At 40.4% G+C, this 18,556-nt stretch overlaps 1 protein-coding gene across 1 annotated transcript in view; it reads right to left on the bottom strand.

Moving 5' to 3' along the window:
* Window positions 1-8,316: 8,316 nt before the first annotated feature.
* LOC310714293 (uncharacterized protein) overlaps window positions 8,317-18,556 on the bottom strand; it is an 81,687-nt gene continuing 71,447 nt past the window's right edge. The window contains exons 9-11 of the mRNA XM_083519649.1: window positions 15,812-16,018; window positions 10,324-10,460; window positions 8,317-8,901 (exon numbers count right to left, since the gene is read on the bottom strand). Coding sequence (XP_083375775.1) covers window positions 8,898-8,901; window positions 10,324-10,460; window positions 15,812-16,018 — 348 coding nt within the window. The 3' untranslated portion in view covers window positions 8,317-8,897. The remainder of the gene's footprint in view (window positions 8,902-10,323; window positions 10,461-15,811; window positions 16,019-18,556) is intronic.

Genomic DNA, 18,556 nt, shown 5'->3' with positions numbered 1-18,556 from the left:
CAGGCTGCCACCCCAAGCCTCGCACGCTCGGCGGGACCTCCTGCCGGGCGCGCAAGGCTTGCGGACACTCGCCGGGGCTGCAGGCTGCTGCCCGCAAGCCTTGTGAGCCCGCGGGAACTCCCACCGGGCTTGCAAGGCTTGTGGATGGCTTCCTGAAGCCTGGGGAGCGAGAGGGGTCGGTGTGCACCGATGCCTCTCGCTCTCCAGGCTTCAGCGAAAGCCTGCATTCACCCCATAGGACGCACACACATTTCCCCTTCATTTTTGGAGGGGAGAAAGTGTGTCCTATGGGGTGAAAAATACGGTAATTTAAATCCTAATCAGAATGCCCAGATTGAATTTATGTTCTATTGTAAAGCGGGGGAACCTTCTGAGACCCACCTACCCACACTGGGTGGGGACAGAGACAAAAGTGGGTGGAGCAATCAACATGCTTTTTTATTGGTAGGTTTTAAAATAATTTTTGTAACTTCTTCTTTTCTTTCTTTCTTTTTTTTAGTCCTTATCTGCGCTGGGGGAAAATATGCTGGAAGTTTTCAATTTTCAATTGTATTTCATATTTTATTCGGATCCCCAGTGCTGGCTTTTAATCTTGCTGCCATTATTTTCACTTTGAAATTGCATTTTACTGAAAATGATGTCAATTGTGTTTTGATGGTTTCAGTGTTTTTTATATTTATATAATCTGTAAACTGCCTTGCGAAAGCAATAGGGTGGGTTAGAAATACATTAAACAATAATAAAATCCAATTTAAGGGAAATAGAGAGTGGCAAAAGCAAGTACTGTGTCCTTTTTTCTCTAAAATGTGGAAAAGGAAATTCTAATCCAAATTGCTGTTTGATTGCTTGTTACTGGAATTTTCTCTCAGTCTCAAAATAAAACAGGGGATTAACCCAAGATTAGGATGGCCTTCTCATCAGCAGACATTGCGGGAGTGGAATACTCCAATTGTGAACAAAATGGTAGCCATAAAACACTGAAGCCTTAACTAATTCACTTGGCATGATTGTAAGCATGTTTAACTGCATAGTTGTAAATATAGAACACTATTTATTCAGTCTTAATTACTTTCAAAGAAGGAGAAAGATTATTAGAACATCTTTCCACTTGGAAGACTCCAAAGCTGAGCCAATAAATATTCAGAAAGGAAGTGACAACAGAATTATATTTAAAAAATTTGTTTATATAGGGACAAGACAATCCCTTAATGTCCATCCTAAACTAATCTCTCTTTACTATTATCCGTTTGCCCTATTTCAGTTGCCTGTTTCTGTATAAATTGCTGTCAGTCGTGGTCTAAAACATTACAACAGAACAATGGTTATGCACATTAACTTGGAAGTCAGAAAATGGCACATTGCACTGAATTATTATTGTTTAATCAGGTTTAGTATCTTGCAGCTAGCAGCATATTATGCATAATTGCTCTATGGCCATTTATGACGAGGTGAGCATTCTGCAAAGGAAAGTCTTGTTTGGAGAGAGAGAGAAAAGAGCAAGCTGTTGCACAAAGACGACTTGAACAATAAAACAAAAATGCATGAAGGAAGAACATGACTAACAATAGCTTTCAGTGGAATGAAATATTTGAAATAAATGCAGAGCCCACTGCCTTTAATAGCTGGAATTTAGGCTGCAGTTCTTTTCATATTTAACCTGTTCATCTGTTGAACTGAATGAAATTTACCACCGAGTAGACCTTTATAAGAATGCAGTGTAAGGTTTGAGAAGCTGCCCTATGTATGTATATAAATTCTGTATCATTGAATGGAAGATGTATTCTTTTACTGATTTTATCTCATCTTTTGATACATCATTAATACAGAAAATAAAAACTTCAACTAAGCTGGGTCTGCTTCCATCTCTTCTGACACATGACTGGAATTCACCAGCACTCAGTTCCAGCACCTCTGAGGTGGGTGCCACTGACATTACAGTGGTACTGTACCTCAGGTTACAGGTGCTTCAAGTTACAAACTCTGCAAACCCAGAAATAGTACTTTGGGTTAAGAACTTTGCTTCAGGATGAGAACAGAAATCGAGCGGTGGCAGCGGGAGGCCCCATTAGCTAAAGTGGTACCTCAGGTTAAGAACAATTTCAGGTTAAGAACAGACCTCCAGAATGAATTAAGTTCTTAACCTGAGGTACCACTGTATAAGAGAACAAGGGAGGTGTTCGTGGTGAGTTCCAGTACTAGAAAAATAGTACTGGTTATCACTGGGAGTGAACCAAGAAAATCCCACTTTTTTAAAACAGTTTGGACGGTTCTGAAAAATAATATATTTCTTTTTCAACTTTTTAAAAAAAGTATATTCAATTGTCATTCCTTGCGCTGAATGACATCATCACACAGTCAGTTATGACAGGCTACATAGCATTGTGTCATGAATTATACAGGATCCCTTGAATGGTTTCCCAGTGGCTTGAATGGTTTCCCATGCCATTGATCTGGAATCGCAAATCAATGTTTTTCTATGCTGAGAATATTTAACAGAACATCACATGAACGAATTACAAAGGCAACACACTGCGCCAGCAGCCGAGGAGTTAAAATTGTGTTTCTTTAGAGAAAACCTGGAGTCAAGCAAAACAACCAAGACATTTAACTGCAGAGACAGGAGCAACAATACAACCATTAAAATCAAATGTCAGAGAAAGAGCTGTGCCTATTAGCTTCTCGAAACCCAAAACGAACAGTTCCGTGTTATCAAACAAATGGTTTGTGCTAGCCAATTATTAACTTCTGATAAGCGCCATGTCAGTTTTGAAATTGCACAACTGAGTTTGCAGATGAGGGAAAATAAATCTGTGTCATCCCCATAAAGACGATAAAAGGAAATCCAAACTATTACCATTGTAACAACCTAATGACACACAAGCTCCCATTTCAGTACTAGGAGAATGAATTTAAATTCAATCACATTGTACCAGACAACGTGGTCCCTCATCTGGTGCTCCTGGTCTAGTCTGAAGATTTCCACAAAAGCCATTTCCCTCCTCAGGCTTCATAAAAGCTCAATGAAATCCTCATTTAGAAAGCAGCAGGTGAAGATTCGCAAGGTACCTGTTAACGGACAACCTTAGTCCTCTTCAGGCATTCCTACTGTGAGGGCATGTAGGGTGGAGGGGTGGGTGGTGTGCAGGTGTGGCTCATGAAGGTAGGTGGCCTGTGCAGTGGTGGACTGTGGGCTAAAATTTGGCACCCCTGCCTCTTGCACTCTGTTCTACAGCATTATTGTGGCTTCCCCTGCAGCATGGTACCAGTGAAGCCAAAACAAACAGGTAATGCAACCCTAAAACCAGCGTGGTGTAGTGGTTAAGAGCAGTGGACTTGTAATCCGGTGAACCGGGTTCGCATCTACACTCCTCCACATGCAGCTGTTGAGTGACCTTGGGCTAGTCACACTTCTCTGAAGTCTCTCAGCCTCACTCACCTCACAGAGTGTTTGTTGTGGGGGAGGAAGGGAAAGGAGATTGTTAGCCACTTTGAGACTCCTTAAGGGGAGTGAAAAGCGGGATATCAAACCCAAACACTCTAAAACTGCCTCTGGCCTGTGGAAAGTCCAAAGCAGTGGAGGCCTTAGGCCTCACAAACCTCAACCCACTCTCAGGTAGCCCTCACCTGCCCACCTTCTTTCTTCCTACCAGTCAGAAGGTGGCTCTGCCTCTTAATGGCTCTGCCTCCATCTACTGTTGGTCTCCTTGCCTTCTGTCCCAATAGACACCAGCCACCACTGGTCCAGAAGGATGTATGGAGTGGCCTACAGGGTCTGGGGTTCCCCATTTCTGTCCTGGACCATTCACAGCTGGGGAATTCTTGCATAATAGGAGGCATAACATTACCAGGTTTTATAGTGTTTTTTCACCAAATTGTATTTTCATTGTTGTAAGCCGCTCTGAGAAGCATCAATGTCTTAACTCCTTTCTCATTTTAAGTTGTTATAACCCAGTCTAGGACCTGCTGGTAAGTATTTGAAATCAAACCTTTATTAGGCATTTTGCAAATAAAACCATAAAAGAAAAAATAACATGTAAAAGCCTTGAAATATATATAAAAAGGCAGCAGTTGGCTACATACATATATATATATATATACATATAGAATCAGTGGTTTTCCTTGTTAACCTGCTCCTTGGAGGACTGCTACCAAAAACTCGGCTACCCCCGCCGTTACCCTTTGGTCAACGTCGGATAGGCAGAATCCCACACATTCACCTTGCTGGGGTTCCAGACCACCCAAAAGAGGGGACAGCACGCGTTGACGGAGCGTACTGTACAATGGGCAATGAAAGAGAATATGCTCTACAGTGTCCGGGACATTCATAGAGCATCTGCAGAATCTCTTGTTTCTAGGGATGTTTTGATATCTTCCCCAGACAAATGCTGAGGGAAAAACATTCAACCGGGCCAGCATAAAAGCCCTACGTTGGGCTGGGATTGTTAATTTAGTGACGTAATTGGCTCTGCTATCTAAGATATTTAAATCATAGAATATGGGGGAGCAAATTTTATTTACAGCTGCCATAATATTTTGTCTCTCGACATCCTTTAGTCTAGTTAGGATATTATGGAAAATGTATTGCTCATTAGAATTGTACAGGGGCTCCCTGCTGGTAAGTATTAGTATTGATTGAGTTGTGTTTTTTTTTTAAAAAGTACTTGGTATCTGTTCCCTCAGAACAAAAAGTTCTCTGGTTGCAAGTGTTAACATCCTACAAATGGTCAGAAATCTGTTTTTGATCTTAGGTTGTGTGAGAAATGGCTAGAATAGCTCTATCATCCTCTCCACGTAAGAAGCAGCTATGTGTACGAGTACGACAGTAGTTAAGACAATGCAGGAAAGGGACATCAAATGCTTCCTTAACAAGTAGCCAGGTTTGTGCACATTCCTATTGAACAATCTTTTAAGGTAGCTTATTATGTCTCGTTAAGTCAGCCTTGTGTCATTATTTCCTATTAGTGTAAGTCACAGGATTGGCATAACCAGACATGAGTCTTCGAGAAAGAAAGAAAGAAAGAAAGAAAGAAAGAAAGAAAGAAAGAAAGAGGGAGGAATGGCTACACTACATGGTAATAAAAATAACAAATACAATTTTCTCCCTTCCTACATACATGGTTGTTTAAAAAAGTATTGTATAAAACGTCTACCCCATGGAATCTTTCCCATATATACTTTTATATATGAAAAGCAACTACATTCTCTGAGCATGGATTCATATGTGATTGAAATAGTACCACCCACAGATCAGCAGACTTGTAGGAACCCAAAGAATTGCAGAACACACTCTCTCTCTCTCTCTCTCTCTCTCTCTCTCTCTCTCTCTCTCTGAAAAATCTTAAATTCAGGCAACCCCAAAACAATTGCAGACTGGATGTCAACTATTAACTGATATGAGAGAAGCTTATAACACTTCCTACCACTTTTGCATTGAGAAAAGACCAGCTCCTATCCACACAGCCCCATATTGGATTCTTGGTCTCACAGCAAGAGAGAGAGCGTGCTTCTGAGAAGCTTTAGACAGACACAGACAGATAAATGGTGATGGGTGGGTGTTGAGCATTGCTCCTAAGAGGGTTGGAGCACCCTGGTAGCGATGGAGAATGGACCCACACAAACCTGGCTTAAGATGTATGGTAGTTTGGGGTGGTTAAAATTCCACCATACAAAATGGTACTTAAATATTAGGAATGTGCACAGCCCTGCACCCCACCCCACCCTGAGGAACACCTGACAGCCTGGATCTGGCCATGAATCAATTTGGGGGTGGGGTTAATATTTAATTAGGCTTTTTTTAACCCTAATCAGCTGGTAAGCAGAGGATTCAATCCTGCTGGGTTCTGTTTCTCCAGTGTGTCCCCTGTGCACTGACAAAACAAGAAATGAAGTCTTCCCACCTGACACCTTACTCCCTGACAGTCCAAGTTCACTCTAGGCAACCCAACTTGGCCCAAGCTGAGATCCCACCAAACTGGTCCAATGAGATTCAGGATTCAGACAATCTGAGGCACAATCCTAGTGAATATAGCTAACTTTTGTATGAGTCAGCCTTTCAACCCTGCTTGAATTATTGCGCTCCTTTGTTGAAATGGTATCCCTGCCTTACTGGATCAGGTTTGTGAGTACATCTCCTACTAGTAGACGGCTGGCTGTGTCAGTTTTGTCTGTGCCCAGTCAATTTTGGGTGGGCTTAGAGCAGGGGAGGACTCAAACCAGACTCTACTTTGCCCTCTCCCTAGCTCCAAAGCTCCAAAGTTGATATTTGCTGACAATGCTGATCATGTTGACCTCATATTTGGTGAGCACACAGATGATGATCTTCTTCCTCAGCCGCCTGCTCATAAATCACAATTGTGCTCACATAGATGTGCGGATCACATCCAAACATGTTAAACAAAAAATGTTAAACAAAAAATGTGTGGTTTGGGACTTGCAGATCAAGCACAATATCAAAACTCTTGATTAAAACACATTACACACCATTGTTCGTGTTTAGGGATTGCGTTGCTGAGAGTGAAATAGGTATAATGGCACATAATTGGCTGAGCACCAATTAATTAGGTATTTCCTTCTCCTTCCCTCTCTCCCTCTTAGATTATAATCCACATACATCTTTTCCATCCTGCTACTCCTTCAACTCGCTCCATCAGTGTAACCAGCTGATTTATTTAATAAAACCAATGCCTTAGCATTCCTGAAAAATACTGCTTCCAATAGAACGCTCCCATGCTGTGATTGGTGAAGTGGTAAGTAATTTGCTTTTAATGCTAGCACATACCACTTAGCACTATATTTAACCGAATGATGAAAATCTCTAATTTTTCATCCACTTGCTTTAACTGGTGCTCACTGCCATCCATCTAGGTGCAGTGGGAGCTTTTCTCCTGGAAATGTTTTAATAGACCTTGCTCTCCAGTCTACAACAAGCATTTTAATTTTTAATTCATACTTATGACTTTATCCTATAATAGACCAGAACTACAGATGCGGGAGTATGTTGTAGACAATAAGAGCACAGTGGGTACCTAGGGAAACTATGGCACTAAAAGGGTTCTTTATTTACACTTTTCAGTAATGACTACATATATTCAGTTATACAGGAGGAAATTGTAAAAAGGAATGCCACCATAGGCAGGCAATTACTATGTGACTATAACTAAGTGATATGGATGAGGTTGCTAATAACTACAGAGGAGAATACAATCTGTACAAGTTACGAGCCAAATTCTATTTCGTTCGTATCTTATCAGTGGCTTCCCCCCCACACCTCATCTCCATGGGATTCATGCAGGATTTATGAAACAATATCACAGAACTAAATCTATATTCAAATCTATATCAGTTGAATTAGATACACCCCCCCTCCAAAAAATACTGCAGAACTACAAAGCGTGGTTTGTAATTTTTACTCATTCATGGGAATTAATAGGGTAAGGTAAGGACCTGATGAATCTCTGGATTGTGTTCACTATGAAACAGTCATTCCAAGGATTTGGGGGAGGTCCCTGCTCCCATTTAAAAGATTCTTCCAATGATCTGAATGCCCTTTCTTCCCACTGAATTGAGCTCCTTTTTTCCAGGAGCAACAGGGACTAGAAGAAGGAGCTTTCTGATTTGTGTTTGTGCCAGTCGCATGGGACAAGCCCCCTGGAAAAAGCTGGAACAATTGGATTATCCTACCATGCTCTGGTATAGCTGCACTCATCTAGGCAGCCACTTGATTCCTCCCTGACTTGATCTGGTCTGGGTCATTACTTGGGCAACAGCCTTGTCCATGATGTTCTCCATACACTTTCCAAGCCCTCTGCTTTTCAGCTTTGTTGAGTGTTTTCCAGTCTCTGACCAACCTGCTTCGCACATCCTAGAAAGCCAAACCATGACTCACCAAGACCATGACTTTCCAAGTCCCGCTTAAGACTCCTGCTAATCTACTCAATATCTGTCTCCAAGCTCCTTACCCATCATCCTGGACTTGTGCCTCCAATACCCGACATTTCTAGGTGTCCAAATCTCATGGGTAACAGTACCTTAGGATACAGCAATGCTTCTTTTATCATGTAGGGGGAGAAGAAGAATGGTCAAGCTGCAGCTGAATTTAAGTAACTTTTGGAAGAACTCATTGTTCTTGAGTTCACAGATGTACCATACTCACTTCCCACTTCAGGGGGGGGGCATACCAAGGGGGGCAGCTGCAGGGGGAGGAGAGGAAATTCACTCATGCAGTAGGACCCTAGGAAGTCAGACTACAGAACCATCTAGCTCAATCTCATCTACATTGACAATATTGATTGTAAGTGGATGCTTATATTGGTTTAAGTTAAAATCCAGCAACTAAATCCAAAATGCAATGCTTTTAAAAATAACCTCCAAGGTCAAGTTCTTAAAGCAAACATTGAAAAGTTTTGCCAAAATACAAGTTCACGGACATTTTCACATTATTCCCTTCTATTTCTTTTTCCGGGCAAAATAATCAGCTTATTTCTATTACTGAGCATCCGGGAAGATTTCCTGGCAGTTGCCATATTTGTTTGCTTGCATGCTTACTTTTCAGAACCAAACCATGCTGCCACGTGTTTTGAGGCTTAACAGCTCCCCATGTACATTGTGGAAAACCCTGAAATAAATTTGAAGTACATTCTGTGGTTCCAAGGGTCAATATAATGAATTCTAAAAGAGGGGGAAAGCCCATGCAATAAAATCACAATAAGAAAGCACTCCAAATCTGGACTGCAGTCAGTCACAAGTTTGGAGGGCACTACCTTCTGCATCATAAAATACAATAATAAATGTACACAGTAAAAACAAAAGTATTAGTAGATTGTGATGAAGATTGTCATATGAATCAAGATGCATTTGTAGCACTCTTCTTGATTAATTAGCTACTGAAGACAACAGGTTCACCTAAAAATGAAAAGGAAATGAGTTGTTTAGACCATAACAGTTGCCAACCACCATTGTCCCACCAATTTACACTTCTTTTAATATTTTCACTAGTAAAATTTACCCTATAATTTCCAGCTGTTTTGGCTCTCTGTGTGTGGAATGTACAGACACCCTTCACATAATTCCCTGCTGGACTGCCAAGAGTGAGCTCTGCTTTGCTGGAAGTATTTAAGGAGAGGCTATACTACATTCAGGCCAGTTGGGCCATTTTAGTTCCTCTGTTTCTCATTTTTCCAGTTAAATTTCACTTGCAACATTTCCACATCAGTTTTTTAAAAGTCCTTACGAAAGACCGTAAGTATTTTAGTGCACATTTCCCAACAGACACGTTTTTGCGTGCAATAGGCACATTTTGTAAGCGTTTTCCCCATATGTAACACATTCGTGCACATTAAAATGCATACATTAGTGAAAATAACGTAGGGGGGAAATACGTTAGGTTGGGGAAAACACTTGGAAAATATGCATTTCGTACATGTTATTTGACTGGAGAAGTGCATGCAAATATTGCAAATTTCAGGTGATAGCTGTTTGGGAAAGTGCAGATTAGGTAAATTCACTATAAAATGTGAGCTGAACTGAGTTGCTTCTTTATCCCTAAGATGGACATCTCTATGCCATGGATGCTGTAAGATTCTACACTGATTAGGGTGTTGTACTAGAGGAGCTCCAAGATCCCTGTGTGGTACTCTGAATAAAGTTCTAACTCTGTATTAGAATTCCATTTATCTCATTTATCTCAGACCCTCACACATCTATTGTAGAGCCTTAAAAAATGAAGAGATTGTAGGCTCCGTCTTCAGAGTATGCTATAAATCACAGGTAGCTGAATTGACATGTTTTGCAATGGAGGTGCTCTCATATATCACAGCTAGCGCAGGAGGTCAGTTTAGCTGGAGTCTTACTCTAGGAGGGTCATAGCCAGTGGTAGAATACTTGTTTGGCAGCCCCAAGTTTGATCCCTCGCATCTCCACGAAAGACCCCTATCTGGAACCTGGAGAGCCCTGCTAGATAGATAGTTAGATAGACCACTGGTCTGACTCTATATAAGGCAACTTCCTGTGTTCTGCAGAATACAGCGTATTCCACATAATCCAGCCTTGGTCATGGTGTTTACAAATTTCACATATGTTCCCTGGCCATGGACTTAAAGCCACCACTGGGTGCTAAGCCAACCTCAAAGTCATCAGGTCTGGATTGGACCCATCATCCGGCCCTCCTCCCCTTCCACTGTGGCCACAATGAATGGCAGGGCTGTAGATGCTTTTGTTCATAACAGGAGGAGGACTTTCCTTACAGAGGGCTTTTGCTCAGCACTATCACATTTGACACACTCTGTTCCATGTTTACAAGAGAGCGGCAGTCACTGAAAGTAATACCTGTATTCTTTTCTTCTTTCCCTTAGCTTGTTCTCAGAAGAAATTCCCAGTGCATTATCCGTTTCACTTATGTGCTCCTGAACGAAGGCACCCCCTTCATTGCGTATGAAATTTATTCCACTAATGTCACCAAATGCCTGAAAAATACAGTGTGCAGGCTCATTGGTTGTGGCACAGTCCAGTGCGATATCAAGTTAAAAGAAACAAAAGTAAGCAGACTCTGGGCACAGTTTATTTATTTGTTTAAATTACAGATTAGCAGCTCTTTTGTGTGTGAAATTTGGTACTGTCATGGCAATAACCCAGATTCCCTTCTAATGTACAATTTGGGTTTCATGGTTGAATTCCGCTCCTGTGTTTTGTAGCAATTTTTTTAACAGCCCTGCCAAAACACTATAGAGGGAGTGTGCGTACAGAGAGAGTCATTAATAGCATGTACAGTGGCAAATGAAGACTTAATTCCACATGAAAGGTAAATCCACCTAGGTTTTGCTTCAGCTCTAAGAAATAAATAGAATAGAACTGCATTTCTCATGCTCAGCTATTTTCTTTCTGTAGGATACTGTTGGGAAGTGAGTAAGAAAAGTATATGAAATAAAGGGGGGAAGCTACTGGCTTTGGGAAAACACTGGATGTAGGAAAAATATTGCAGATGAGTGATTCAAATATAGAATATTTATAGACAATAGAATATTGTCGTGACCCATTGTCGTGCTGCATCTAGGATCACCTAGAATCTACATCAAGGATCATTTAGGGCTACAGGCTTTGCTGGAGAGTGACTGATGTGGTATGTCAAGACAAACACAATTGGTGTCCTCATTACCTATATAAAGATAAGCAAACAGGAGTGATCTTTCATGGATGGTCAATCAGGTGTAGAGACTGGACATATAAGACAATGAGCAATTAAGGTGAATGCACCATTCTGATGGAAGAAATGAAGTTGTTGGAGTTGGTTACATGGGCTAGATCTCTTAATAGATCCAGCAAATTTACAAACTCTACCACATCTCTTTTAAAAAAATTAAATGAGAATAAGCTTATACTTAATGCTGCATTGAAATCAATGGGGGTCAAAAAAATTATTCATGCAGAGACTGATCTTCAAAATTCATAATTATATATTACTTACTAATTATATTTAATTAACTTAATAATTATATATAACACAAATATTAAATGTTAAGAACTATAATAATAGTAATCACATCACATTTTATAAGCTGTTAACAAATTTGCATATAATGAACTGTAGCATGTATACAAATATAAACATAAACATATACATAAATATTGGACATAGTCTCAATATTGAATTAATTAAAGGCCAAGTCATTGCTTCTGAAAGTGACTCAATGGCAGTAACCTTTTAATTAATCAACTTCGCCCAAAAGTTCACTTCACAGTGTAATTATAAAAGTGAGTAAAAATTATAATTGATGTGTTTTTGTCAATCTATGTAGCTGCAAGGTACTTTTTGAAAAGGTTATATTTTTGTTTAGGTAAACTGAGCTAATATTGCCTTGGTAATTATCTTTGACTTTTTTTGCTTTTTCTAAAAAAAACAAAAACAAACTTGAATCAGCAATAAGATATGCTAAATAAATATTTGAAGCATTTAAACATTAAGAATGTGGATTGTGGATATATGCTGGAGCAAACTTGGAATGAACCACAAAGTCTAAGCAAAGTTTTCTCCTCATCCGTAAAAGGCCCATGTGGAATTAAATATCCTGGCACACTGATTTTTACTATCACAATTTATGTTTGCTTTCTGGAACAGACATAGCATCAAGTCGAGGCTCCTCCTCACTCAGGAGCCATTAATCAAATGGAATGAAATCGCTTCAGAAGTGCATCCATTTTGTATTTCCCAAATATAAACATTAGAGCAGGAGTTTTAAGTAGAGAAATAAATGTACAATTACTTTTGCTTATGTTAATTTGCATGCACACATGTTGGAAAATGCACAAAGTGTACAAGAATCAGCTACATTTCAAGTTGTTCCAAATGAACAGCTCTCACAACGCATTGTGTCACCAAAACTAAGTGGGCAGCCTGTTTTGTTTTCCTCCAACAACCTCTCTGGGAGGGATGACACATGACTCCGCCCCATCAATTTTGGGGTCACATTGAACACTTGTTTGCTGGTTGTGGCCAGGTTGTCTGATGACAGCCAGGCCTGTAGCAAGAAGGCATACATTTTTAAGAGGCAGCCCTTATGCCACCTCATAAGAAGGTACCAAGGACTAACTTTTTAAAAGGTTTGGTTTCTTATTTGACAGCTAGGAACTGTTCCAAACAGTTAGAAACAACAGCAAGCATGCCGCCTTGCCCCCACAATCGAGGGTGCCGGGACCGTGTGAAGTCAGCATGTGTTATGTGCAAGCCCTGCGGCATATGCATGTGAATTGAGTACACCATGTGTTGTGTGTGCATGGCTGCCACAGAATTTTGAGGGGGCTCATCCACCTCCTTGATTTTTTTGGGGGGTGGGGGTCCTTGCCCCCCCAGTCTTCGCTAGGTAGTGCCCCTGAAGCGCAGTATAGTTTAAGCCAAAAGAGGCTTCAGTGATTTGAATTCTTATTAGATGAGCATCCCCCTTGTCTTCAAAATTGCCATGCAGACATGTCTTTAGTCCAGTTGTTTCCACATATCAAACCATTTCCCGCAGTACCAGGGAAGAGACAGGGAAGAGTGATGCTCTCTGCATCACTGTGAATGAGAGACTTCAAAATTCATCATTATAAGTCAGCCCTGGTTTAACCACAACAATGCCAGTGGGTGATTGTGATGTGAATAATAGTCTATTAGAGAGGCCTAGTCCCTTCATAGATCTCTAGTCCCAGAGATTTGGAGCTGATTTAAATTAGGGGTGTGCATTTGGTTGGAGTGAATCCTGAATGGTGAGCAGAAGTAGAGTGCATCAGAAGGATTTTGGCTTGCCTGAGGTAAAGTGAACACACACTCCCTCTGTATATGGCTGCGTGAGTTGAAGCAGGGACCCCTGAAGCAGTTTGTGGCAGCTTGGTGATTCAGGCATTAAAAAGAAAATACTGTAGACTAGCGTCTACTGAAAGTGACACCATGTATCTAAGCTTTCTTGAACCCTTTAATTTAATTTTAACCACGCTTTTTGGTCATCCACCTTGATCAGAAATGCTACAAGCCCCAAAATACATCCCTGAATATTGCAACTAGCACATACTTGTGGCCATCTTCAATGTCATCTCACTTTCATCAGAAGGTGATGCCTCCCCTTTTCTTTACTGGGTCCACAGCTCTTCATTTATGTCTTACAGACTTACATATCATTTGCATTTATGCCTTGAAATTGTTCAGGGTATCCTCTCTGTGAAGGTTTCAGCCATTCATATGTCAATGAATTGATCCAAGTAAGGGCCAGTTAGCTCCTGCATTAGGCTATCGAATCATCCCTGATGTTCTCTGATTTGGATTGCAGCAGAAGTCCTCCCTCCCTCCCATGAATGTGCAGTCTTCTGGTTGGTGCAGAAAGCATTTAACTTGGGGCTCCACTGCATGTGAGCAAACGTAACCACCAACACATTTGGGCTTGCTTTCACTATGCACAACATTTCAGTATAATCAATGGCCTTGTTCATGGGTTATCTCATCCGTGGTACTCGGAGTAAGAGTTCAAATCTAAATACAGTGAATTGCTTTCAAAATAAAGCATTAGGTAATATGTTTATTTCCCCAGGAAGCACTCACCAGCCACAAATGTGTAAGCGATTTGAGAGCTGTTTGATATGTCCTTACCAGTTCCAAGAACAATGCGCCAAATTGTGCAGCCCTTCATTTTTATAAAAGTACAGTTTTCTCGAACAGCCACAACACATTCGGTGTTCCTTAGATTAAATATCTGAATATTGCTTCTGAAGGAACAGCTGTCAGCTTAAATCTAAAGTCTAGTTTGTTTACCGATCGTATTTTATATTTGTTAGGAAATGACACCAAATGGCAATAACATTGCGGAAAGTGTTCTACTGGGGAATATACATGCCCTTTGGTTACAGTATACATATCTTTATACATAATGCCAGTATATTTCCCCTAGAATTATGTTAAATATGTAAAAAGCCTTTCCTCATAAAGGTAAAAATGCTAGATGATTCCAAGCTATAATTTAGCATTAGTGTCAAGATTGTTTCGGAAAATAAGCTACAGTTACCGCTTCATTCTTTTTAAGTGTCACTCAGCATACCATATCTGATCTTGCATTCCAAATAAGCCCAGATGATTTTATTCACTTTCCAAGGCAGACACAAGAGCTTAAGCATCATGTGCAGCATATGGATGGATGTAAACGGCTTCATGAAGTAATAGGCTAGTTACCCAGACTGTCTGATCTTATTACCGCTTGCTTCATTTCAAGCAATTGTGGAGGGTAGGGAAGATCTCCCTTTCATCTTCTCTGTGTTTAGAGTGATTCAATCTTAAGGGTGGTTTTGTTTTGCTTTTTAAAAAACTAGATAAAAAGCAGGCTGTCCCAAAAAAAGAAAGAAAAAAAGTTTCTGTGCAACATTACTTTATTTACCCTTTAATAAGAAACTGATTTCTTCTTGAGTTAAAAGTGGCTTATCGTTGCCCCCTTAATAAGAAATCAACAGAAGGCAGCAGAAGCCAAGATAATAACAAAACAAAACAAAAATCGCCATATTTGTGTTATCACAATGTATCACCAGTATTAAATGCTCTGTGCATGGTTTCTAAATGCATTTAAAATGCCTAAAACTCAAAAGACAATTTAAAAAGGGAGAACTGTGAATGAAACAATGACTTGTTTTTAGGGAGGTGGCAATTTTGCATGCAGAAAGTCCTTGCTTCAATCCTGAGAGAGGCTAAAATCCCAGAAGGCCACTGCCATGGGAAACTGAGTTTGCAACTTCCTTCCAGCGCATGCATACAGCTTCCTCCTTCCCACCCTCCCCCCTTCTCTCAAGCACACATTACTATATATTCCTCACCTCTTCCCTCCCTCTTTCTCTCAGAATTCAGATGCCCCCTCAAAAGAACACATTTGCCCACGAACACATTGCTCCATCCTAATCCCAAACTGAAATTGATCACGCAGACGATAAATAGAAAATAATAATGAATAGACAACTTTCTTACTATATGTGTGGTAGGAGCACAAACACACAACAAGGGACATCAAGCGGAACATGACAGTATTTCTCCTAACACAGCAACAATTTTCTTTCTCCAAGATCTGCTCCAAAAGGTCCCCTAACATTTATTTTTAATATGTATTTTGTGGTTTATATCTTGATTTTATTCTGTGAACCGCCCTGAGACCTCTGGGTATAGGGTGGTATATGAATTCTTTACTATGGAGACTGATTTGTGTAGAATGCTATCAAGTGACCAGTGCAGAATGATCCTGAATACACTGTACAATGGCCTATGGTCATTTGGCTATAACAATTACATCACATTAAAAACCAGAATGTTGGGACTTACCTCTACAATAGCACCACTAGGCAGTCTAAGGAAGTGCCTGTACAGTTCTTGGAAGCCCCCAAGATGAACTGTGTATATAGATACATGGACAGTGACCCCTCCTGAGCTTCCGATAGATTTCAAGATTTCATTTGGGAGCTGGAGGCCAGTACTGGAGACACCAGACTTATTGGCATGGTCTTTCCAGATATAATCACAGACAATGACCTAGTGAAGGAGAGATCATATGGTTATTTCATTTCTGCCATGCGCTTGGTCCCTATTCAGCTATTTTACCTTATTCAAATCAACTTAATTTTTAAAAGAAACTCGGGATCAATAAGATTCATCCTACAAAAGACATACCACAGGCAAAATTAATCATATTCATTATGCTTGAAATTGCAAAGTATACATGCCTGTCAAGGCAAATAAATAAATGTGATATACGACATTAGCAAACATTATAGATTGACTGGAGTCAGGCATCTCATTTATTTATTTCTTTATTTATTTCTGAAGTTAATACAAGTTGCCTAGCTGTGTTTTAATGCTGAAATACATTACAGCAGGGAACTGAAATGTGATAATTTTAGCAAAGCTGTAAATCTCATAATCAGTTTTGCATATGAGTAATCAGAAAACTTGCAGGATCTCGGTTTCTAAGGCTGCCAAACTTTATTTCTCAAAGTACCAAGCATAAGAATGAAAATTGCTCTGATAGTTGGATTTTGAAGACATGATGCATACAAATATGTTGGTTATGATGTTTTAGATTCCTGGAAATTGTGGTTAAAAATATAACCTTGAAGCTCTGGTTTCTAAATATACATTTCACTTGAAGTGCATTTTGGGATATCCATTTTGCCCACTCAATTATATGTAATGATATTACTGAGCATTCTGTTGTTGCACTCTTTGCAACAACCCTTGGAAGCAACCTAATATTGCCATATTGGCCTGAATATAAGTCTCACTTTCCTCCCAAATTCCGACCATGAAAAGTTAAAGTGTGGCTTATATTCGTGACCTTACGGTATGCAACCAGGAGCATGGGGCAAACAGCATCAGGGGCATGGCAAAGCAGTGGCAGCTTCCTTGCATAGTCCCCATCCTCTCCCCCAAGGCTGGGAAGGGAGAGAGCAAGGAAGGGGAAAGGCCCCCAGCAACACAGCGTAGCTGCCCCCACCCACCCAGTATGCAGCCAGGAGCAGTAAGAATTGGAGTGGCTTATATTCGGGTATTTTTTTCTTTTTTTCTCTTTCCCCCTCCGATTTTAAAGATGTGGCTTATATTCAGGTGTGGCTTATATTCGGGCCAATACGGTATTATCTCTATGTTGGAGATGGAAGCGTAAGAGTAGTTTGGCTAGAGGAAGGGTAGGGCCAAATGCAACACCCTATGGCCTATCTATCTGGCCCATGTGACACTCCCCAAGCCACAGCCCCTTCCCAGCCATGCTCCCTCTCCTCAGGCCACATTCCCTCACCAGTTCCCTCACCAGAAGAGGAATTGATTCTTTGGGGGAAGCCATGATTGTTTGAAGTAGTATGGTACTGCTTTAACTGTGTAGTCCATAGGTTGAGATCCCACACATTCCTGCATAAGAGCAAGCCGCATTGAACTCAGTAGGATTTACTTAGCAGACCTGCATAGGCTTACATTATGAATATCCTTGCAGAATGCAGAATAGGTAGGAAGAAGAAGAACATATTTATTTCCCAGAAAGGGCACAACTATTCATTTCAAACAACCTTCCTTTTCTAAACAGGAGTATGAAATCCACTGTAAACTGAGAAATGTGTCTTTCGGAATATCTTTAAAGTGATATGTCCATTCAGTATTGAATAATTCAGAATGCATATCTGTTAAGGAGTAGAATGCTTTATCTCTAATGTGCCCTGAATAACCTGAAGTAAGTGCCAAGCAGAAGACTCTGCTGTCATCTGAAATCTCTGTCGTGAAGTTAATCAAAAACGTCCATTCATCTCCTCATAGGCCAAATGTGGCTTCATAAATCTGCTGAGACAGACTAGTCAAGAGACAGTGCATATAGGACATGTCAGAGGCACTGAAGACAGCTATGATCTAGATTCACAGGAGCTGACAAGAGACCACAAAATGCCAGTACAGCATCCCGTAATCCTAAAGTGAAATCCATCTTTCAGCAGAAAAACAAATTAAGGGCAATAATTCGGTGATAAGAGGCAGGCCAGAACAGGTTCAAAACGCTGAATATTTCACAGGGTTGTTTAATTAAAACAGAAGCATGATGCTTTTAATTGCTCTGCAGCAGTTCAGCCTGAAATTAAGCCTGATGTGAATGCACTTGCAGTTGATTTAAGTTGTTATAATTGCAAAATATTACAAGGAATGAACACCAAGATAACACTCGAATGGGGCTTTCTAGTGCAAATCTTCTCTTCTCAGCTCTGTGCCAATTTGTGAGGGAAGAGGTGAGAGAAAGGATTGTAAATGTCAACCTGCCCACATTCTTTAGCAAGCCTCACATGGATTTAAATTTCAGCTCCCAAATGTGATGCATTTTCCCACACCAACAACATTTTGGTAGTCATTGTTTTCCTTCATGATGGGTGAAAAAATTCATTTATGGAATACATAAAAGGTTGGGAGATTTCATTCCATGCATGCTAAATACTAGAGAGTATTTAGCAGTTTCAGAAGGTCCTATGGCAGAGTAGAAAGTGGGTTCCCTTGTCCATTCCAAGAGAGAGTTTTGGTGGAAAGCCTTCAAGTGCTCTTTGT

The sequence above is a fragment of the Podarcis liolepis genome (assembly GCF_965112155.1).
Source record: "Podarcis liolepis genome assembly, chromosome: 8".
NCBI classification, from domain to species: domain Eukaryota; kingdom Metazoa; phylum Chordata; class Lepidosauria; order Squamata; family Lacertidae; genus Podarcis; species Podarcis liolepis.
This window is presented reverse-complemented; position numbering and strand designations above follow the sequence as displayed.